Source organism: Muntiacus reevesi, chromosome 20 (genome assembly GCF_963930625.1).
Source record: "Muntiacus reevesi chromosome 20, mMunRee1.1, whole genome shotgun sequence".
NCBI lineage: Eukaryota > Metazoa > Chordata > Mammalia > Artiodactyla > Cervidae > Muntiacus > Muntiacus reevesi.
The window spans coordinates 43,416,585-43,441,639 of record NC_089268.1 but is presented as its reverse complement, the minus strand read 5'-3'; the positions used below and the strand labels follow the sequence as shown (position 1 = coordinate 43,441,639).

At 39.5% G+C, this 25,055-nt stretch overlaps 1 protein-coding gene across 1 annotated transcript in view; it reads right to left on the bottom strand.

Annotated features, from left to right (window-relative positions):
- RANBP9 (RAN binding protein 9) overlaps positions 1 to 25,055 on the bottom strand; it is a 70,254-nt gene that overhangs the window by 37,763 nt on the left and 7,436 nt on the right. The window contains exon 2 of the mRNA XM_065912675.1: positions 18,212 to 18,323. Within this exon, the coding sequence (XP_065768747.1) occupies positions 18,212 to 18,323 (112 nt within the window). The remainder of the gene's footprint in view (positions 1 to 18,211; positions 18,324 to 25,055) is intronic.

The following is a 25,055-nucleotide window of genomic DNA, read 5'->3' as shown; positions in this document are numbered from 1 at the left end:
AAACTTTTTAAGTTTAATTAAATCTCATTTATTTTTGCTTTCCTTTCCATTACTCTGGGAGGTGGGTCATAGAAGATTCTACTGTGGTTTATGTCAGAGAGTGTTTTGCCTGTTTTCCTCTAGGAGTTTTATAGTTTCTGGTCTTACGTTTAGATCTTTAATCCATTTTGAGTTTATTTTTGTGTATGGTGTTAGAAAGTGTTCCAGTTTCACTCTTTTACAACTGGTTGACCAGTTTTCCCAATGTCTTTTCTCCACTGTACATTCTTGTGCAGGCAGATTCTTTACTGCCTGAGCCACCAGGGAAACCCAAGAACACTGGAGTGGGCAGCCTACACCTTCTCCAGGGGAACTCCCCAACCCAGGAATCAAACCGAGTCCCCTGCATTGCAGGCAGGTTCTTAATCAGCTGAGCTACACAGGAAGCCCCCCCAAAAGGCATATAAGACCAACGAAATACACAACTGGGACATGAATTCATTCTAGAAGACATCAATCAATGGAGAGTACGATAAAAAAAAAGGCATTTAAAAAATACATACATTTAGGATTATGTTAAAGAAAAAAATGGAAACACCATATTAAAAAGTACAGTGGAACACCAATATTTACTGAGATAGTGTAGCTAGTGATTTCCCACAACTAAAAAATATTCTGGTAAACTGAAAGTGCACATCACACACACTGAGAAAGATAAAAGCAGATTCACACACAACCACACTACAGACTACCGGTACAAACAAAATCCTAAAAGCTTCCAACGAGAAAGGCAGATCATGTCAGAAGGAATGACGACTAAAATGACAGCTGACTTCTCTCCAGCAACAGCTGATGACAGTAAACAAGGGCACAAAGCATTGAGAGTAAAGAACTGTCAACCCAGAACTTAATCCCAGGCAGAGCATCATCCAAGAATGAGGGCAAAATAAGGTATCCTATGGCATAATAACACTAATACTCTACTATCCACAAGTGCTCACGAAAGAGCTATTTGAGAACAGACTTCAGTAGGAAGTCCAATGAAACCACAAGGAAATGCATGAGACAAAGCAATGACAATTAGCAAAGAAAATTATGAAATGTCATTAAATTTACTGAAAAAATCTTGTCAATTTAAAAAATTATAATCCAGTTACAACATGCAATTCAAAATCACCTGACATATAAAGACACAGTAAAACACGACCCTAGTCAAGAGTACAGAGAACTTACTGGCCAAGTTACTCATCTGAACATTATGTTGATAATAACGAAACCTATCTCATTGGCTTTCATATGCAAGGAACAACCCAGAGGTGTGCCAAATTTATAACAGGGACTGTGTTACTTGACCATTAACATCTTATTCTCTGTGCAGAGTGGAGGCCTGGCATGGAGGAGGTGGCTCAATGCACATTTTCAAATGAATGAATACATGAATGGTTAGTTAGACTAAAAATAATTGCATAAATTAATGGTATGACATTTTTAGAGTTCAGCATAGCTTATTGCTAAAAGTTAAATACAGACATAAATATATTCATCTAATAAAAACATCCTATTCAAGAAAAAGGGGAAGAAATAAATTTGACTTTATTTGTAAATAACATTACTTTAACAAAAGATGAATACAAAATAATCAGTAAAGTTAATAAGTGAATTTAATACAGTTGCACGATACAGAGTTACTATATAAAAATATCTATTGTATTTGTATATACTGGCAGCAAACACTAAGAAAATAAAATTTTAAAAACAATTACATCTACGATAGCACCAGAAAGTATAAAATATTTAAGAAGTGAATAAAAGACATTTAGAATTTTTCAGCTGAAAATTACCAATGATGGGGAAATTAAAGAAGATGTAAATAAACAGAGAGATACATCACATTTATGGACTAGAAGACTCAATATTATTAAGGCTACAATTCTCTCCAAATTGATCTCTAGAGTCAATGCAATCCAAATTATACTCATGCTAGGAGGTTTCTATAAAACTGACAGGCTGATTCTAACGTTTGAAATAAATAGGATCTAAAATATCCAAAAGAAAGTATGAAAAAGAATACAGATGTAGGACTTACATCACTTGACCTCAAGATTCACCTAACATAAACCTAAGTAATCAGAGCAGTGTGGTACTGGCATTAAGGATCAAGAAACAAATCAACGCAATGGATTCAGAAAGAGACCCAAAAGAGTTCCACACCTACACAATCACTTAACGTTTTTACAAGGGTGCCAAAACAGTCCAAAAGAGTAAGGAAGGTTTTTCTATCAACAGTGATAGAACTGATAGCCATTTGGAAAACTAAACATTAATCTCTACCTCACACAATATATAAAACTCAACTGAAAAGGGATCACAGTCCTAAACACAAAGATTAAATGTATAAAGCTTCTAAAAGAAAACATGTGAAAGTATCTTACTTACATGGGGATAAAGCAAACGCCTACTAGGACACAGAAAGCAAGAGCCGTAAGTCAGACATCAGCAAAATTAAACTCTGCCCCAAAGACATAAGACAATCTAATTTTTATAAATGAACAAAAGATCTGAACAGACATTTCAGACAATATCACAGAAAACTGCAAATGAACAAGAAGCACGTGAAACTGCTATGCTGTAGTGACTATTAGTCATGACAAAAGGGAAATCAAAACCACACCGAGGTACCACCATGCATGCAGCAGAAAGGTTAAAATCTCAGATTGCCCACACCAGTACCGCCAAGAACTTGGTACAGTAAGAACTGTCACCCACTGCTGGTGGGAATGTAAGATGGCACAGCTCCTCTGGAACGTGGCTGGCAGCTTCTTTTAAGTCTGAGTGCATGCTTACCCCCAGATCCTGCGGTTCCACTCAGAAGAGAAAGGAAGGCAACACGTGCACCTAGAAATGTGTATAACCATGCTCCTAAGAACTTTCTTCACAAAAGAGAAAAAACTGAAACAGCCTACGTATCTATCAACAAGTGAACGGATTCACAAACTGTGGTATGTTCTACTCAGAAATAAAATGGAAAATGAATTACTGATATACACAACATGGATGACCTAAAAAATGTAATCTTGAATCAATGAAATCCTACAAGAGTCTGCTGTATGACTCCTTCTGCACACATACCTCGTTTTACTCAGCTTCACAGATACAGCTTTAAAAAAACCAACTGAAAGTCTCTGGCAACCCTGCGTCCACAAGGTCCATCAGCGCCGATTTTCGAGCAGCACCTGCTCACTCTGCGTCTCTATCACGTCTTGGGAATTCTTGTAATATTTCAACCATTCCCATTATTATTAGCATTTTTGACAATTAAGTACTTTTAAATTAAGTGACATACTTTTTTTTTTGACATGATGCTACTGCACAATGAACAGCTGATAGTATAATGTTAACATAACTCATTTGCACTGGGAAACCAAAAAATTCATGTGACTTGCTCTACTGTGATATTTGCTTTACTGTACTGGTCTGAAACTGAACCTGCAATTTCTCCAAAGTACGCCTGTATATGAAGTTCTGGAACAGGCAAAACGAAAACAACAGCACTTCTGAGATAGTGAGGACAGGGTCTAACTGGGAAAGTGGAGGAGGAAATACTTCTACTCATCAAATGGCACACTTCAGACTTCACAGTATGTAACTTTTATGATAATTTTAAAAAGAGCAGTAAGCAAGTATCAAATTCTAGTTAACGCTATCTGTGCCTGCCATAATCATTAGGCGTTAAGTCTGCTTACTTCGAAATGCGTTAGAAAATAAGATGGATGGCTGGATGGACAGAGGAATGGGCAGATATGGGATAGAGCAATTAGAGTCAGTTCTGCTATTATCATGACATCTGAGTTCCTTAACATCATTGCAGTATACAACATCATGCAATAAAATGCACAGAACTTGAGGAGAAAATGGGTTTAAGAGCACAACATTCAAAAACTTTATCATATCTTTTTTAAAAAGGTAAAAATCCAATAAAAAAACCACCAAAATTCAATAAAAATGGTTTTTACACATGCTGAATTTCCAAGAAATTCATAAATACTATAATAAATATGGCACCTTACGCCGAGAAAGACCTAAGGGTTACTTGGGGAAGTCGGTGAAATAGGGCTGCAGCTTGTGAGTTGCGAAGTGGTGGAAGGAGCTATTGGACAGGGGAGATTTGCAACACCAGATGTGCAGGGCTGTGGCTCACACCCAGGAGTGAACCAAGGCAGCTGGCAGCTGTCTGAGGTGTTGCATGACATACAAAAACAAGCCCAAACTCAACAGCAGCAAGACAGCAAGAAGATCTGATGGACAAGCAGCTTATTGAGATACTATGTGCAGTAAGTCGCCTACATACGAATCTTCAAGTTGCGAACTTTGACAGAGGCGACCGTGCGTTCACATGTCCAATCACGTCAGCTAGTTCATGTGTCTGGCATACACGGTCATGTGTGTGCATCCTCTACAAGTGGTCGTGCTTCTGTGTACAGTATCATTTCAAGGATGTTCAGAAGCAAGGAGAAAAGCAGCGGTGACGGAGCTGGTACCGCTGAGGAGCGATTGGTTATAATCTGTCAGAAAGCATCTGCATCACCTGTAAAGTGGTGAAGTGTTACTTGAAAATGGACTTAGTAGTAGTTGAAAATGTCTACTGCAACTCTACCAATAAAATTTTTAGAAGAACTATAAATGCTATCTCAAGATAGAAGAGAAAATGCAATCATTTTTAAAAATGCTCAATGAACACTGAAGGGGGAAAAGATTTTTTAAAAAGCAACAGGGAACAAATGCAATGGATAAAATAGTTAAAATCAAGGCTGATATCACCCCAATTATAACAATAATCATTTTCAATGTGAAAGGTCCAAATAAAACAATCAAAAGAAACTGACAGAGTAAGAGAATAAGACCCACGAATGCTCTCTACAAGAAACCTATTTTATATTATAAAGACACAGACAGATTAACATGAAAGGATGAAGAGAGGTACACTATGCTAATACTAATCAAAAGAAAGCTGGACTAGTTATATTAGTTCCAAACAAAGCAGATTTCAGAACAAGGAAAATTATCAGGGATAAAGAGAAGCATTCTATGACGTGTCAATTCTTGAAGAAGGCATAACAATTCTTAATGCTGATGCACCTCGTAACAAAAGTCAAAAAATGAGAGGCAAAAACTGATAGAATCACACAGGGAAACAGTCAAGTCTACTGTTATAACTGGAGACCTCTGTAACTGGCAGGCAGAGCAGGCGGAAAACCAGACAGAGGACACCATCGACCAGCCGGACTTCACTGACTCCACATCTGCAAACATCAGAATACATATTCTTTCCAAGCTCACAGAAACATGCACCAGGAAAGATCAGATTCACATTTCTAAAACTGAAATAATACAAGGGACACTCTGAAACCAATAATGAACTTTAACAAGAAATCAAAAGCTGAAAAATCTCCAATTATTTAGTGATTAAGCATCACACTTCTAAATAACAAAAAGGTCACAAAGAAGATTTCTCAAAAGAAATTTTAAAATATCTTAGACTAAATAAAAATGAAAACATAACTTACCAAAATTTGTGGGATGCAGCTTAAAAAAGGTACTTAGAGGAAAATGTACAGTACTGAACATTATAATAATCTAAAACCAATAATTTATGCTTCTATCTTAGGAAACCAGTAATTAAGAAAAATATAAACCTAGGAATAGAAGAAATATTAAAAATCAGAGCAGAAATCAATGAAATTGAAAACAGGAAACCTGAGAAAATAAAAAAACCAAAAGCTGGTTTTTCACACTGTTAGTCATCAGGGAAAAGCAATCAAAACCAGAGTAAGCTATCCCATCACACCTGTCAGAACAGCCCTCACCAAAAAGACCACAAATAACAAATACTGGCAAAGAAGTGGAGCAAAGGGAACCTTTGTACACTGTTCATGGGAATGGAAATTGGTGCAGTCAATTAAAAAGCAGTTCTAAAAACAGACTACCATATGATCCAGCAGTTCCACTCCTGAAGACAATGAAAACACTAATTTTAAAAGACACATGCAGCCCAATGTTCATAGCAGCATTATTTCCAACAGCCAAGATATGGAAGCAACGTAAGCGTCACATGAATAGGTAAAGATGTGATCTCACTTTCTCTCTCTCTCTCTCTCTCTCTCACACACACACACACACACACACACACACACACACACACAGAGTTCTATGCAGCCAAGAATTCTGCCATTTGCAACAACATGGAGGACTTGGAGAGTATTGAGTTCAGTGAAATAAGTCAGACAAAGAAAAACAAATACTATATATTATCACATATATGCAATCTAAAATATAAAAGGAATGAATGTAACAAAACATAAACAGATTCACAGATACAGAAAACAAGATAAGGGTAGACAATTAAGAAGTATAAACTACTATGTATACACTAAATAAGCTACATGGACATATTGTATAACATAGGAAATATAGCCAATATTTCATAATAACTTTAAATGGAGTATAACCTAAAAAATAATCACTATGTTATAAATCTGAAACGAATACAATACTGTAAAGCAACTATACTTCAACCAATAAAGAGGAGGACCGGAAAGATTCCCATCCGTCCCCGCCTCAGCAAAGAAACCTAAACGCTGGTTATCTGAAAAACTCAATAAAAAGATTCTAGGAAAGAGGGAAGGGAAGGTCCAAAAGAGGTTAGTAATTAATTCTATCACTCCTCACAACAGAGAATATCTTTAAAGAGGAGACTATAGGTATTACTATAAAGTAATTTTCTAAGCGTAAAAATACACTAAGGCCCCGCCTTAAAAAGAAAAAAAAAAAAAGGCAAACAGACCACATCATGATAAAAAAATGAGAATTCAAACGTGACAAAAATGTTTAAAGTTTCCTTTCACTCCTATTTCCACCTAACCACTTCCCCATATCTAGAGGCAATTAGTGTCACCAGTGACTTGTGAGATCCGTTCAGAGTCTTCTCTGGCATATCTGCTTGTAAGTTCAAAAGGAAGTAATAGAAAAAAACAAGACTCAGTGAAAATGGTTACCTATGGGGAAGGACAAAGGGAGCCTTCTGTGAAGGGCCTTCTTGTACAGTTTTAATTTGTGAACAATGTAAATGTTCAGATGTGTTATTTAATTTAAACAAAAATCAACAAGAAAAAAACAATCCCTATAAATGAAGATAAATTTAAACAAGTGAAACTAATAAAATGTCAATTAGTGTGAAACTAAAAAAAAAAAAACCATATGGTATTCAACATTCTTTTAGTAATAGTATTGGTATGTTCATTCAGAAATGTATAGTTATGTTCTAAGACAAAGCAAATAAAATCATGTCAATAGGATTAGAAACAAGATTTTCAGAGTAAGAAAAGAGATTCAAGTGTAAAATTGGAGAATTAAAACTGGTTTGGAAACTCTGGCCTTGCATTTAGGGGAAAGAAAAAAAAGTATTCCTGGATGGACAGATCTGGGATAAAGCAAATAGAGCAAAATCCTAACTCTAAAATTAAGGTGATATGTGGGTGTTCACTGTATTAACTCTTCTTGACATGTGAAAATGCTGGGGAGGAAAGCTGCTGAGATTCCGCACCATCTAAATCACAGAGAGGGCAGCCCTAGGATGAGGGACAACTCGCCAGCCTATGCTTCTATCCCAAACAGTTTCTACTCTGTCATCACTTTAAACATCTCAACCGGCCCTCCTGAAAAGCCTATTCAAGTGCCAAATCACCCCCAGAAAATCAGAAGGTCCAGGACTAACAGATCACATCTCTCTATTCCGGAACATTTACGTTTATGTAAGTGATTTCAGCAGTAGGCAAACAGCAAGTATGCAATATATCTGAAATAAACATAAACAGACTGGTTACAAACTGCTTTCTGATTCTGTATAACTGAAATATGACTAAGTAATAATATATTCATTACAAAGCTATACAGCCTTAACAGGCTTCCCTGGTAGCTCTGTGCTCAAGAATCCGCCTGCTAATGCAGGCGACCTGGGTTTGATCCCTGGGTAGGGAAGATCTCCCGAGAAGGAAATGGCAACTCACTCCAGTATTCTTGCCTGGAGAGCTACAGACATGGAGCCACAAAGAGTCAGACACGATTTAGGGACTAAACACAAACAACAAATATAACCTTAATGTTATATTGAAAGACTGTGGGTATCTTCAAGACATTATTAAAATGGGATTTTCTCTCAATTTTTAATTAAATTCATATTAAGCATAGGTAGTGGTATATATGATTTGCATATATCTTAAATCAATTTTTCATTCTTAGACTAACATTAAAATTTGTTTGAATAGAAGGAAAAAAGGTAAAATATACCTAAAATATCAACTGTAGTTTAGTATGAGTGGTAGGACTGCAAATGCTATTTAAAATAGTTATGCTTTTTTCTACTTCACAGGATTTGTCTGATTTTTCTCTTTTGCATAAGAATACGCTACCAGGATACTTCTTTGGTGGTCCACTGGTTAAGGCTCCAATAAGCTTCAAGTGATTGGAATATTGACTGGAATATTCCATTTGATTCCTGATCAGGGAATTAACCTCCCACATGCTGCATGAAATGATATATATATATATATATATATATATATATATATATATATATATATATATATTCCTTGGAAGAATACGTAGCCTTACAACTGGAGAAAATGTTCTTTAAAAAATCCACACGCATTTGCTGGGCATAAAATAAGTGATGGAGTAGGCATAGAGGTGACTTGGGATTTCAACAACACTGAAGACAGATAACCAACTCAAGATACATTTAAGAAATGTGGCAGTTATATCTCTCTAGGGCACTTTCCCCACATTCACAAGGCACTTGTTAAATAACACTTTCCTCCTTACCATCAAAAATGCAGCTCCCAAGCATCTTTGGCGGTTTCAAAATGTAGGTAAAGAAGTATCCAAAACCCAAGCTTCACCTTGTCCGTTTTATAAACACCAACACCTGTACGCTGCCCGGGACACAGGGCTAGGGTCTGCAGAGCAGCAGCTGTTCTTCCCACCACCTTCACCCAGGCTCCTGTTTTGCGCCTGGCATTGTTCTATGCACTGAGGACACCCTAGTGAAAAAAACTGACCAAAAAGCCCTTCCCCTCCTCCTCACATAGGCTGTCTTTCACTGGTACATCCTACCTGGCAGCTCCGGGAACTCCACCTTAGAAATCCCACCACACCTCTTCTTCAGCAACCCTCAAATGTCTCCATTTTGTCTACTTTTACTAGCTCTTTACTGATTTCATTTCTCCTTCACCCAGCCTGAACTAAAATTGTCTGTTTGAATGTTCCTTCACCAATAAACCTCAACTACTACAACTGTTCTTCTAACTTCCTAAACTGTAATTTTCCATTCTGCATCAATCATGCAATTCAACTTTCCTCCCCAGCCAGCTGAGTACATAGTGAAAAATAATGTTACATATGTAAATTGCTGTCACAACAAATTCATGGTTTTAGATCTCACAGTTCAACATTTTTACTTCTCTGATCAATGTATATTTACTACGTAACTACGTGTGGGACAACAGAGATTAAGTTGTGAAGGACAAAAGTCTGTTCTCTAGTGGAGCTCACACTAACAAGGAAGACAGATCTTACATAAATAATTATGAATATGATGAAATGCTATGACGGGGAGTAGAATACTATGAAAGCAGATAAAAGAGGAGTCTAACCTAGTTTGGAGGTGCAAAGGCTGCCAAGACAGGCTCCCTAAAGCAGAGATGTTGCTGTTCTAATCAACTGCATATTCCAGCCCACATTCCTAACTTATATTTAACCCCTCAACCCCACTCCAGCAGCAAAGGAGCTTGTTTCCTCAACTTGCCTTGGATTCCCCAGTGATTCCCTCTCCTTAATTTACACATGTGACCAAGCCTGTCCTGTCCAAACCGAAGCTGAACTCAATTTTCTAGAGAGTAATTTGGCCATTGCATCATGCATCTAAAAGTGTACATAGTCTTCCTTTTGATACACTGATTCTACTTCAAGAAATCTTCCCTAAGAAAGATTTTAAAAAAATCATTTAATGCAAATGCAAAAAAATCATTTAGAATAGTGAAAAGTTAGAGAAACAAATAACAAGAGGAGAATAGCTGTGGATGGGCCTTAATACACATACAACAGATGATACTGCAGGAAAAAAAACAAAGCAAAAAGAAGAAAGATGACCAGAGCTTTTAATCTTATAGCTAAAGGCTTACACCAGTAAGTAGGTTAAAAAATACACAGTAAGTAAATCAATAATAAAAACAGGCTATAAAACTGCTTAAGGAAGAGTACAGCTGTGTAATACAAGTGTATACATAAACACTGGAAGGAAACAAGTTGAATCATTAGTAGAATTTATCCAAGATGTAATTTTCTTCCTATTTTTCTGGAAGGATGGAGGATGACTATTTCCCATAACAGCCACACAGCTAGGCAGCCCTCTGGCTCCATTAACCCTGTCCCGCACTCTTAACACACTGTACTCACTCCCACCCCAACTTTAAGGGATTTGCTAGAACAAGGATTAACAACCTTCGCAGTGACCAACCAGCAGACAATTCAGTTCTCCTTTTAACTGACTTCCTTGGCTTCTACCACTCAGGACTCTCTATGACCTTCCTTCTGACTCTGACCATCCCTCCTCAGAATTCTTAGCTATTAATACCCTTCTACATTTCCTATAAATACGGTGTTTTAGATGTCCATCCTCGGGCCTCCTCTTTTTTACACCACATACTTGGATGATCATATCAATTCTCGAGGCTTCAACAACTTACATCCTGACGACTCCAAAATCCACTGACAGCTTTTCTCTCTCCTAAACCCCATTTATTTTTAGCCAAAGCCCTACTATTAATTCATCATCTGGATCGCCTCACACTGTTCCCATTATCTGCGATTTCAAAGCCCCACTTCCCTCCGGTATTCTGTATCACGTTCAGCCACAGCACCAGCTCTCAAATCGACGGTCCCAGTCACCACCCTGCATTCTTTGCTTTTTAACACCTACCCTTACTATCCCCACTTTCTCATCAAGCCTTTCCATTTTCTTTAAAGTCCTAAAGAGCTAACAAATCCATCTATTTTTGTCACTAACTCCACTACACAGATTACGCCAATTCAAAATCATAATGGCCCAAGTGGTCTTCTTGTGTCTCTCAGACCTCTCTTTTCTGTATCAGAGTAACCGTCCCAACATGAAAATCCAATCGTTATCATTCCCCATTAAAACTAGCACCTAAGAGGTAGAGATTATCCACTAGAAGTCCCTTCATGATCAACCCCAGACACATTCCCGCCGCAAACCTTTGTGTTTCTTTCTCCATCGGCAACAGCAGCATCAAGGATTTGCAGCAGGCACTGCAACAGCTGCTTTGCCTGAACTATTTACAATCCTATGAGGCTGGCACTGTTTCCATTTTACAGAAAAGGGAAAAAAAGTTTGTCAAAAAGTACAAGGACACAGAACTACTAAGTGGCAGAAAAGCGAAAGTGATGTAGTCGCTCAGTCAAATCCAACTCTCTGCAACCCCATGAACTGTAGGCCAGCAGGCTCCTCTGTCCATGGGATTCTCCCAGCCAGAATACTGGAGTGGGTTGCCAAGCCCTCCTCCAGGGGATCTGCCTGACCGAGGGAATCGAACCCAGGCCTCCCACAGTGCAGGCATTCTTTCCTGTCTGAGCCACTAGGAAAGCCCCGGTTAAAGTGGCAGAGCCAATATCCAAATCCCAAAGTACTTCACTGTATTTTAGCAAAAGTAACTAAATCAGCTTCTAAAGCAGCCATCTGTCTTTGAATACTCTGCTGAGGGACGACCTCTGGAGGGATTCCTAGGAGACTGGTCGAAGGAGGCTGAGCAGTGGCTGAAGGACAGGGAAGTGAGCGAGACTCGTGTCCGGCTTTCTTCCTCTTCCGTAACTACACGCACACTTTCTAAGCCTTCCCTGACTGCCGCCCCATCTTCCAGCAGAGCTGGTCCCTTTCCCCACCGCACCTCTCCACTGTGTTCACACAGCCATTGTCCTATATGTGTTACGACGTGCTGACATTCGCTTCTCACCTTACTTGCACGCGTCTGGAAGGCAGGGCCCGGTCTCGGCCAGCCCGTCCTTGTCACCCCAGGTTCCGCGCACCGCAGCTGGTGTAAGAGGTGCCCGACAGGTGGAACGACCTCTTCTTCCTGTTTTTCTAACCTCTATCACAATTCACTCCCGGGCCACAGCCTCAGAGCCTCGCTCCCACCTCTGGCTCTTCTCCACACTGGATCCCCTCCCCACTCGGAACTGTCTTTCTAAACAGATAAAACACCACTGCCCGACTCAAGAAGACTGAAGCCCCCTTCTACCTACCGAGTACTCGCCCACAGAACTATCATCACGGCGCTCCATACCCGATTCCGACTCCGCTGGTGCTTCTGCGAACTCGTCACCGTAAGCCCGCAATCACTGCTAACACTGGGTCATGCACCTCAGCCAAAGACACCATATGGTTCCATTCCTCCCACTGAGCACAGTCAGGAATATTTTTCCCCAACAAAGTATCTCAAAGTCTAACTCATTTTCTAAGGCCGATCAAACACTATTTCCTTTATAAATCTGTTTCCTGGAGCTAGGATCATCAGCTCCTCAGTTCTCCCATATGGTCTCCCATTCTTTAAGTACTTACTACAGCACGCCTTCATCTGGAGCCACTCGCACATATCTGCTCCCACCCGCACCACTGTACCCTCCACATTCTGAATTCTGTCTTCCTGGAGGACAAGAACCCGCGTTCGCGTCACTCAATGCATTTACTGTGCTTCTGCTGCCAGGTTCTCTACTGGAATCTAGGGAGACGGCAGAGATAAATAAGTGCTTATCGAAACTCATTCAGCTGCTGACAGCGCCTGATATACCATACATCACTCTTGTTCAATTCATTAAATTCACTACGTTAATAAATATATCGCTCATTTGGTATCTTTTCCACAGTTTCCGTCTGTGTTTCCCTTTACTGCTATCAACAGAAAACTACAAGGAAAGACCTTTTAAGGATAGATGGGGGGAAAAGGCCTTTGATTTCTTTTCTACTCCCCCAGGAAATAATCCAGAAAAGTTAGGAAGCATAGAAGGAACGTTCTGAAGACTACATTTTATTATCAGCAGAATTTAGGAACAGAACAGAGACTGGATAACTTGCTGATTTCTCCTGAATCACACTGGCAGAATGGCATCAATATTTTGTTTGAAGAGCTAAAAATATCACACTCATAATAAATTATTCTAAAAATTTCCAAATAAAAATTTTATTATCTCTCACATTTATAATTAACTTTATCCCCACTGCCTCTATTAGTATGCATAATTTAAAACCTGAATGAAATTCCTGAACTGAAAGTACATTCATGAGACAAAGTCTATTAGAAATTCATCTAGACAGTCAATAAGAATTAACAAGAACATAAAGTAAATATATACCCTTTAAATAAGTCTCCTAAAAAATGGTTTTATGCAGATAATGTGATTTAATTTTTTGGTTGCAAAATGTTAGAAATTCATTTTTAAATTTAAAAATCTAGACTGGTGATTCTGTCCTAATAAAGTAAGCTTACTTTGCTGAACATACAAAAAAATTATGTTTAAATGAAAATAAACATTTAAAAGAAATTGAAAATAAACGAAAATCCAAGGCAGAAAGCAAAATATATTGTTTTATTCAATAAGAAGCTTCCTTCAAGCCTCACTTCTTAGGCAATGAAGAAATACAAGTAATAATCTTCACAGTCATATTCCTAATTTTCCAAGGCAACCTAGAAATCATGCATTTTACAAATAAACTGAGAAGCAATTCATACCCAACTCCTGCCACTTTATGAAAAAACCTGCTACAATGACAATTTCTCTTAAGAAAACTGCCATATTGGATCCAAATACTTATTTATCTGTCCCTATCTTGGATAAACACATTGCTTAAAAAAAATTCAAAATTAAATATAATAAACTCTTAGGTGAGCATATATCACTGCAAATGAAAGATAGCTGACAGATGCTCTTTCTGGTTACATCTTCACAACATCGTTAGGAATTTAGGAAGGACTTCTTTTATCTCTTGATGACAGTTCAATGTATCTCCAGAAAGACCTTACTTGGCCAAAAGAAGCTACATGACTTGCTTTTGTTCCATAAATGAACTGTTTGTTCTTCGCTCCCAAAAGCATTGAGTTGGACCTAAAACTGCACTCAAAAAGATTACTAGGAAATAAACAAATCAGACAAAAAAACCAATGGTTTTCGCCATTGGTAGGTACTGTTTCTCATGTATCCATTTGCTCATTCATGAGGGCTGGCTAAAAATAAAGCACTGAAATACAGAAATATAAAACAGTCCCTTATCCTTGAATCAATAAGTGACAATTACAGCAGCATAGGAACTATAATTTGTCTGCCCTCAAAGCAAAGGAAGCATGATAAAGACACGATCTGATCTTGGGAAGGAGAAAGTGCCACCATAAAAAGGTACCTATAAACTAGGACCTGAAGAGTATTAAGTTAGCTAATAAGCTTGGCAAACGGGGAAAGGGGCAACAGAAACTCATGTTTTAATTTCTCGCCAGGCTGACGGGTAACTGCTCTATCCAAAACTTGACTCCCTCTCTGCTCTCACCCCTCTTCCCCTCCAGACCAAGACGTATCAGAAAGAGGCAGCCTGAAACCCAGCAGGCCCCAGAGGCCTTCGCGGGCACGGAAGCCCTCCCGTGTTTCCTAAGAGCAGACCCAGCAGTGACTGACTAGGGAAGAAAGGGCATGCAGAAATAGATGAACAGCGGTCATGCACAAAAGTAATGACAGCTTGCTAGTTCAGAGCCCCAGTCTCCCTCAAGGGACACAACCCCCACCCTCCCAGGGGGTGGATGGTGACTGTGCTACATGCTGACCCTGGACAGGCGGGAACCAGAAGGCTGGTGATTAAGATTCCCAAAGCATCACCCTGCTATCTCACCACCAGCTGAAGAAAGCCCACAGGCTGGTCATATACCCTGCAGCCCTCACCTCTAGTGTCGCCTTTGAAAGACCTCCCCGGAAAGCCACCGGGGAGTCTGGGTCGCAGGGGCATAGGCTGCCCGTCCTCCTGGCCTGGCGCTCACACTGAACACTGCTCCCCACAAGCCGGGGCCGGCAGGCTGGCACTGCTGGGTGCGGCCAGTGGACCCCAGTTAGACTAGATAACATTTTCTAACCTAAAGCGTGTCCCATCCCTCTCCTGCTGGGTCACTTCATATTGATTCGGCTCTGTTTAACACCCTACTTTCTGTTTTCTGGGGCTTGTTTCTCCAAGCCCAACTGGCAGGAAAGTGGGAATGGAGAGTAACTGGGTACCCCACTTTGAGCCCCCCCAGCTCAGGAAAGAGAGGAGAAATAAAGATCTTAAATTTGATCAGGGTGAAGGCTAAAATGAGAATTGCCCTAACAAGCACTCCATTCAATTCCGCTGGTCAATTCAGTATTCTTAAGTATATCTGTTACGTCCTTTCTCAACCATGTCCATAGTTGTTGACAAGTAATTAATTTAAAATTAAGATGAAAGAATTATTCAGTTTGTTTAAAAAAAAATATAGGGCAGATAAGAATTAATGATTCTTCAACATCATTGGTCATTAGGGAAATGTAAGTTAAAAATCACAAGAAACCACTAGGTATCTATTAGAATGGCAGCAAATTACAGACAAACAAACAAAACAACCCTGACGATACCAAGGGCTTCTGAGGAGGCACAGCCCCCGGGACCCCACACACTGCTACTGGGAACGGAAGCCAGCTCAGCCACACTGCAAAACAGCTTGGCAGTTTCTTATAAAGTTAAAAAGACACTTAACGAACATCCCAGCCATCCCATTCCTGGGTATTTACCCAAGTTAAGTGAAAACTCACGTTTACGCAAAAACCTATACATAAATGTTTCCAATGGCTATATTCCTAGTTGCCAAAAAACTGGAAATAATCTGATGTCCTTCAACAGAAGAGTAAGGACACTGTGGTTGGTTCCTCCATACAATCAGCGATAACAAGAACTGATCTACCAATACATACAACAATAGGGATGAATTTCACATGCATTATACTAAGTGAAAGATGCCGGACTTAAAAGGCTACTATACTCTTTACACTACATGACTCCATATATATACCATCCTAGAAACAGCAAACTATAAAGGAAGAAAACAAATCAGTGGTTGCCAGGGGCTGGAGATAGGGAAAGGTTGCCTGAAAAGAGATATGGAGGAATCTGGGTGTCGGTGGGTGATGGAATTGTTTTATATATTGATTCTGGTGATGGTTACAAGACTGTACACATCTATCAAAACTCACAGACCTGCACGTAAAACAGTTTTAAGTTTTACTACATGTAAAATATACCTGGTTTCAAAAATGAAAAGAAATTCTGGCCACAAAAAGACGAGACTAAAAAATTAGCAAGGCATTTAGTCATACATCACGAAGGATCCTGCTAAGAAGTTTTAGATTTTATTCTCAAAGTAACCGGTGTATTAAATAATCTTAAGAGAGGGACAGACACTTTAGTTCTGTATCAGAAGGAAGATGGACAACAGTTAATAGACTGGAGTGAGAGTAAAACAGGGGGCACCTGGGAGGTCTCAGGCATTCAGGGAACAGACGACCAACCCGACTCGGGCAGAAACTGTAGAAGTGGACAGAGAAAGTTAAAGGCAGGAAATATGCAAGTTTCTAGCAATAGTGAAACCATGAGCCAGGCTACGGTTGAGAAAACGACTTTAAATAAGCTAAATTTAAATGCCTGTGGGACATTCAAATACAAACATCTGGTCCAGAGCTCAAGGGAATATCCTGAGATGCAGTTGCAGATTTGAGACTCATCAGAGTGCTGGCAGCCATGAAGATACAAGGTCAAGCTCATGCAGAGCATGTAGAGTTAAAGGGAAAGAGAATTCTGGGAATTATCCTGGGCAACACCAGCATTACGGAGCTAATGATATAATCTGAAGTATAAAAGAACTGGGAGAGCATGCAGCGGTACAACTAGAAATGGTTACAATATGCGCCATTTCAATCTGGGGTCTCTCAACCACTTTACTCTTGGCTTCTATGATTTTATCTTTGGCCTGATCACCCTGGGAAAACTGAAGTAGTTAAAAAGTTACCACTGAATCCAAGGTTTCACTTTGTACTTTGCATGTCATTGCCGTTGATGACGTTCAGCAAATAAAGGAAGAGGAATGATCTATTGAACACACTTATTTTGTTAATTAAACCCACAAGAAGCACTAAAAGGGGTGAAATGATTCACTTCAAACACAGGTAAAGTTACACATTCTAGTAACTTCACTTTGGAAGCTGAACAAACAACTCTAGAGATGCTTTAAAGGATCTCTGATACCACAATAAATTTATCAGGAAATACCACAGAACCGATCCAATGAGTCTACATAATCAGCTCTTATTCAGAGAGAGGGGTGCACCGGAATTCCCTGTGGAGTGTCCTCAAAACGTCCATCATGCCCAAGCTCTACATCTGCAAATACTGATTAAGGAACTCTGGGGGTAAGACCCAAACTGCTCTATTTTTATTAGTCCCCTAACAGAGTGGTGTGTATACTGTGTGTACACACCACATGTGTGCACTCTGCTGTGGACACACCACACACCACTGATCCCAAGTTGAAAAGCAATGATACAAAAGTTAGTTCCAGCATCTACACGAAATTATCAGTTGGAACCTTCTAAACTACATCCTAATCCTTGCGAATAGCTGAGAGTGTACTAACATACATTTCCCTGACCTAAACCTAAAATTCTGAGTCTCCACCCCTACAAAATACCTGTGAATCACCTTTTGGTTTTGGTTAACTATCTTGGAGAAGATTTAACTTCTCAGCGGAATTCAGAAAATGGCAGTGTAAGAAAGGCATGGAAAATGAGCCATTATCTCTCTATTGTTTTATTCCAATTCTCCATTTTAACAATAAACCTACCAGAAAAATCTGGTAGTTTTATCAACTCAAATGTTAACTTCAACGAGTATTTAAGCAGAACCAAATAAAACCTGCTATACTACAATATTCAGATTCCACTCTTTCAGTTACCAAAATTTTCCAAAAAATTCCAATTTTCCAATTACATCATAAAACGGTTATGAATGAAAACAAAAATAATTACCCATAAACAAATTTTTCCCACCAAAATTTACACTTACCCATCTCTTCCCTTACTGACAATTTTTACTTCAAAATAATAAATCCCACAGGCTGCTGGTATTGGATGCGTGGCACGAACTGACGCCGCATCTTTTGGGGTTTTGCCATGACCTGCATAAGAACAGGAAGAAGGACAATCAAGACATATATTCAAATGAAAATCTTAACTCAGGAACGAACACAGTTTTTGAATGCTATATACATTTCTGGTCTCATCAGAATAAATAATTTAGTAACACACTTATCACAATCCAATATGCAAAACAGCACAAGTTAAACATGGAACTCTTCACACAGTTACTAGTTTTGGTGAAATTTCAGAATCTAATAAGCACATTGAATCTAGTAATCCTTTTTGCAAACAAAATAAAATATTTTAAGGTAGACAATATTTTTAAGAGGCAAAAGGATACACTTTAAGAACATGATGAGAATATGATTCATTTTATTAGACCTAAATTTGCATATAATTTGTAAAATTCCTACTACTCTGATGTAAAATTCCTAAACAACACATGTTTGCCAAATGACCTACTTTTTAAACCAGAAGCATCTGTATCATTATTTTTTAAAGTGAAACTTTATATAATTAGATTGACTTGGTGAAAGAGCTTTCTTACTTAAAGAATTTACAAAGCTGTTCTCTGACATACGTTGGTCACTAATTCTATACAGAGGCTGATCCATAGAAGCTCTCTGGTCAGTTATGGCCTACCAAGAAACACATCCACCCTCCAGCTATCTTCTCTTTTTTAAGAAAGGAAATGAATATATCATACTACTGCTGACATCTTTAGGAAATCAGACAATGGCTTTTAAACTTTTACATATTAGCTATTCCTCAATCTAATCGCAGAGAATTTTATTCACTAATATCACATCCCCCACTATGTCTACCATCCAAGACACAAATTATCCTGAAAGCTAGCATGTGAACAAAACCACGTGAGCAAGAGAAAATATGCCCAAATATGCCCATAAAACCACCAGAATAAAGACGAAGCTGAAGCAGCATGTCAGAAAGTACTCAGAGTGAATGAGACAAGCCCCACAATCCCCAAAAGAGCTGATGAGAAATAAAGCTCTAAGTCATTACTCAGGTGTTCCAGTTAGATATGCTTCACCCAGTACAGTCATTAATCTTTCAGTCCGACTATACCACTACCTTCACGGGTAGCAGAATTTCCCTTCTTAAATTTAACATGATTGTTTTAAAATTAAACCCTTCTTTTAAGTCAAAAATTATATTGGCTATACAATAACCATCACACATCAATGAGATCATATCTTTTCTTACCATACACTCTGTCAAATTATCAATGTATATCCTATCATTAAACAGTTGGGTGTACACCTGCAGTGCAAATTCGCACATGGTCACATGGCCTAAAAGAAACAGAATGAACTCAGCCACTCTAGTCTATTACCATTAGTATACATACTATGGACACAGGTTTTCAGCCCGGGGGACCACTGAGAGGTGATAAACTCAGCTACGAAGATAAAAAAGGAAGTGGCAATGTACAGATGCTGATAAACTGTCTTAACATATGCAGGTAATATTTACATTCAGCTAAGTGGAAGAAAAGTATAATAACACAAATCTGCAAAATGATACGCTAATCACTTTTTAAAAACTGAAATTTTATAAATTACGGTTTCAGCAAAACATCTTCTACAGTAAAGTTATGTTCAAATAATTGAGCCGCCTGGGAAAAGGTCATGTAAACAAAAAGCATTTTTAGAATTTAGACAGCTAAAAATAAATCTAAAGAAAACCCCAATTAACCCAGGAGTCCTAAATCGACCAGCCTTTATTTTTGGTTTTGGTTTTTTTGAAGAGAAGTGCTCAAAAGTCTTAGGGATAAGGGAATCTGAAAGTATCCTTAATAACGGTATGTGATAATAGATGATACATATTTAATACTATGTGAAAGGCACAATTCTAAAAGCACTGTATTGACAGAACTTACAGTTAGTAAAAGGGATGGGGCTGGGGTTGATATATTAGGAGTTTGAGATTAACATATACAAACTACCATACATAAAACATTACCGACTCAATGGACATGAGTTTGAGTAAACTCCAGGAGTTGGTGATGGACAGGGAGGCCTGGCATGCTGCGGTTCATGGGGTCGCAGACAGTCGGACACGACTGAGCGACTGAACTGAACTGATACATAAAACATAAACAAGGACCTACTGTATAGCCCAGAGAACTGTATTCAATATCTTGTCATAACCTACAAAGGAAAAGAATCTAAAAAGTTTATATGCATGTATAACTGGATTACCATGCTGCACATCTGACACAATGTAAATTAACTGTACTTCAATTTTGAAAACGGCAAATAAGTAAATAAAAGCATTGTGTTTATTAGCTCATTTCAGGTTCCAAACAACCCATGAAGTAGGTACCATTTATCACCATTTCACCCTTGAGGAAGCCAAAGGAAGAAACTCAGGGCTCACTGCTGAGTGAGCGTCCCAAACCAGGATCTGTGCTGGGATTTAAATTCAAGAAGCCTGATCCAGGGTGAGCCCTGAACCCACAGGAAGGATTTAGTTACACTCGCATTCTGGAATCACTTCACAAGTACTCCCACCTCCTATTTAAGTTACTTCTATGAGAAAAGAAAAAGAAAACTAATATTTGAGGGTAAACAATCTCTCAAAGCATTAGGTGCTTTTGTACAGATTTTTCTCATTCAAAATCTGTGAAATAGGTATAATTTAACCTCATTTTTAAAAATGAAGAAATTCTTATGGAGGTAATATAACTTGCCCTGAATTGGTAGAATCATGCATTAAATCCATATCTGAATTAAAATCCCCTACGTTTTACTACTGTGCAAAAGTAACTGTAAAGAATTACACAATCATAAATCTCCAAGACTAGTATATTCATTATGCTCTACCAAGACACTATAGAAGAATTCTGTAAAGGTTAAAAGAATTTGTTTCATTTTAAAATTAACTTTAAAAGGTAAAGACCCGGGAAAAAGGCGAGATGTAAGATTAAAAGGATGCATACTATTTTTAGGTAAGACTAGTAATATCATAGCAAAGGGCCTATTTCTAATAAGGTTTGTTGGCAGGAAGTTTATTACCTTAAATTTTGTGACGACCAAAGTGTAACCTCACACTACCGAAGTGCACATTTTTAAAACCACAGTCTTCAACGTTAAGTGTTTTCTGGATGGTTCAAGAAGAAAATACATGTGTTGCTTCGGGACTCTAGCAAGGTCAGCTCCTCCCCTGCACACAATCTGCTGACTGCATTCACCTGGATGGTTCTGAAAAGTGCCCCCACCCCTAGAACCCGCCACTCTCCAATGAGCAGCCAAGTGCCTCTCTGAAAACTTACCTCGGTCTTCCTTGTACCACTAGCCTTCAGTAAACGAACATCTTCCCCTTTCAGCCGAGAAGAAGATAAACTTCCTGAAAACCCTGTCTGACCTCTCCCTCCCTCTTCGTCTCCCACCTCCTCCTTTCTGCTCCAACCACCCTGGCCAGGCCGGGCAGGGCCACGCAACTCCCTCGAACTGGAGAGCGGTGCCCTTCCTTCTCAGCCTTTCTATCTCAGCTCAAGCTTTACTTCCTCAACTGTTCTTTCTCTGATCTCTCTGACTCAGTCTAACCTTGTTTATAGACCCTGCATACCACATTCACACACAGAACGCTCAGTTGTGATTATTTTATTGTTTCTGCATTTCAATTCCTGGACCTCTTTTCTCCCCATGGACTTCCACTCTAATTTTGACCATTCTTCCTGGAGCCATGCTCTGGATTCAGACATCACCAGACATTCAGACACCTGAAACTACTCCACCGCAGAAATATTAAATTCTAATAAAGTCTGTCTTGGTACTAAACACATTTCTTGAATACAAATTAGCTCACGTGCACTTGATAAATACGGGAATGATGTCAGCATAATAAAGAAGTCATTAGGTTCATAACAGCTTTTCCCAGTTCATTAATGAATTAAAGGGCAAATTTTAGCAATACACAAAAGGCCCTAAACCAAAAGAGCTGGGATTCCTACGGAAGTGTATTCCTATCGTCCCTGGTATTTCGTGGCTTCAGAAAGTGCTCTACTAACCACCATATTAAGCCGTCTGGGACAAATTCGACAGCAGCACAGACCAAAAGTGCTACAACACTTCTTCTCTGTTTATATCCACATGGATTCATGCATCTCATGCCTACTTATTTTCCACTTCGGGTTACAGTTCATGTCTTCTGCTACTCAGCTATGCCCCATTCAGCCACTGGGTGCTTTTTCAGTTGGCTGCGCCGGCACTCTGATACACCTCCATTTGTGTGTTTTTGTTTGTTACTTTCTGGCAATGCAAGATGCTGGAAGCTCATCTGGCATATTTCCTGCCCCAGTCCCAGAATCAGTCATGTCTCTAAGGAGCCCTGACTCCTTTTATGGACAAATGGCATTAGAATCCAAGATCTAGGTACTTAGGTATGCTCACTGTTGGGCTTCCCAGGCACCGTGGTAAAGAACCCACCTGCCAATGCAGGAGACATAAGAGACCTGGGTTCGATCCCTGGGCTGGGAAGACGCCCTGAAGCAGGAAATGGAAACCCACGCCAGTATTCTTGCCTGGAGAATCCCATGGACCGAGGAGCCTGGCAGGCTACAGTCCATGGGGTCGCCGAGTCGGACACTGACACTTTCACTTCACTATACACATCTATACTTTTTATGTAATTATCTGTGCACATATTAAACTAAACAACCAACTCTAATCTATTATCACATGGATCATTCTAACAACTTCAATGCTGAGAAACCTAGCTCCTACTGTCCACCATCCATTGATTGAATCGTTAAATTCCAGTTTACGTTGATAACAGCATCAGAACTGTTAACCCATATCCCCCTGAGGTACAGCTTATCAACAAGAATTCAGCGCTTATCTACTTTCATTTACCTTTTTAGTTTTACAGACTCTGATTTCCAGGAACTTGTTTATTTATGTCAGTGCCTTTTCCCTCCTTTCCTGAGACTGTTTCATACATTTGCAATGTAGTTAGATTGCTTTGTCACATTTTACATTCTATCCTGGGATCACCCCCAACCTTCCTCCCAAGTAATTTTTAAAAAATATGTACTAAACCAAAACTACAATGAGATGTCACTTCACACTGCTCAGAATGGCTATCATCAAAAAATCCACAAATAAAAAATGCTGGAGAGGGTGTGGAAAGAAGGGAACCCTCTTGCAACTGCTGGTGAGAATGTAAACTGGGAAAGCCACTATGGAGAATAATATGAAAGTTCCTTAAAAAACTATAAATAGAGCCACCATACGACCTGCAATCCTACTCTGGGGCATGTATCTGGAGAAAAACATCATCCAAAAGAAAACCATGCACCCCAATATTCACTGTAGCACTGTTTACAACAGCCAAGACACGGAAGCAACCTAAATGTCCACTGGCAGAGGAAAGGATAAAGAAGATGTGGAACACATGTGCCGTGGAATATTACTCTGCCGTTAAAAAGAATGAAAGAATGCCATTTGCAGCAGCATGGATGGACCCAAAGAGTGTCATACCAAGTGAAGTCAGTCAAACAGGGAAGGAGAAATACTGAACGGGCATCCCTTACATGTGGAGTCTGAAAAGAAATGATACAAATGAACTTACAAACAAAACAGAAAGACTTAGAAAACAAACTTATGGTTGTGGCAGGCGGGCGGGATGGTTAGGGACTTTGGGAAGCTCAGGTACACACTGCTATACTTAAAACGGATAACCACCAAGAACCTCCTGCATAGCACGCGGAACTCTGCTCAACCTTATGTGCTGTCCTGGATGGGGGGGTTGGGAGAGAATGAATACACGTGTATGTACGGCTGAGTCCCTTTGCTAGTCGCCTGAAACCATGACAACATTGTCAACTGGCTATACCCCAATACAAAAGAAAACATTTAAAGTTTGGGGGGGGTGCTTGTATTAAGGTTCACCTTTAAAAATAATGTAATCTATTTATTGCTTTTTGGCGGCACCGGGTCCTCACTGCGGCGCAGGCTGTCTCTAGCTGTGCAGAGCGGGGCCACTCTCCCCGGCAGTGTGAGGGGCTCTCACCGCAGCGGTTTCTCTTGCTGTGGAGAGGCTCTAGAGCATTCCTGCTCCAGGAGTTGCGGCTCCCGGGCTCCAGAGCACAGGCTCGGTAGATGAGGTGCATGGGCTTAGTTACTCCAAGGCAGGTGGGGTCTTCCTGGATCAGGGATCGAACCCGTGTCTCCTGCACTGGCAGGCAGATTCCTTACCACTGAGCCACCAGGAAAACCCCAGATGCTTATTTTTGATTAAACAGGAACTTACATCGCTAACAGGGAAGACCCAAGCCTGCGGGTTGAAGGCTAGGAGGGATCAGCAGCCTTTGATACCGGGCACAGGCGGGAGTGGAAATTTAACCAGGCTTGTATTTTATTAGAACTGTTATTTTTGTAGTGCTCTGGTTACAAAGTTCCACAGGTTTTAAGTGGTCTGCCCCAGCCCTATTTTTCCCAGAAGCCCTGTTACTTTTAGTGGGCAATTCTGTGGAAAACATGAGGTTTTCCCAGCAACTCAATTCTGGCATTACAGTGGCAAGGCCTAGTCTTCCCCAGGACACACCCTCCTATCCTCTCCCCTTTCTAAAGAACTCACTTCTGCACTTCAAAACCCAGGGAAATGTCAGCTCACTGAACTCTTTCTTGTTTGTTTTTCCTCTTTCAGGACAATATACATTGTAATTATTTTAAAGTGCTCAAATATCTTGATTTCCTTCATATGCCTACCCTTCCATCACAGCCGGGCAGCAAAACCACAGCCTA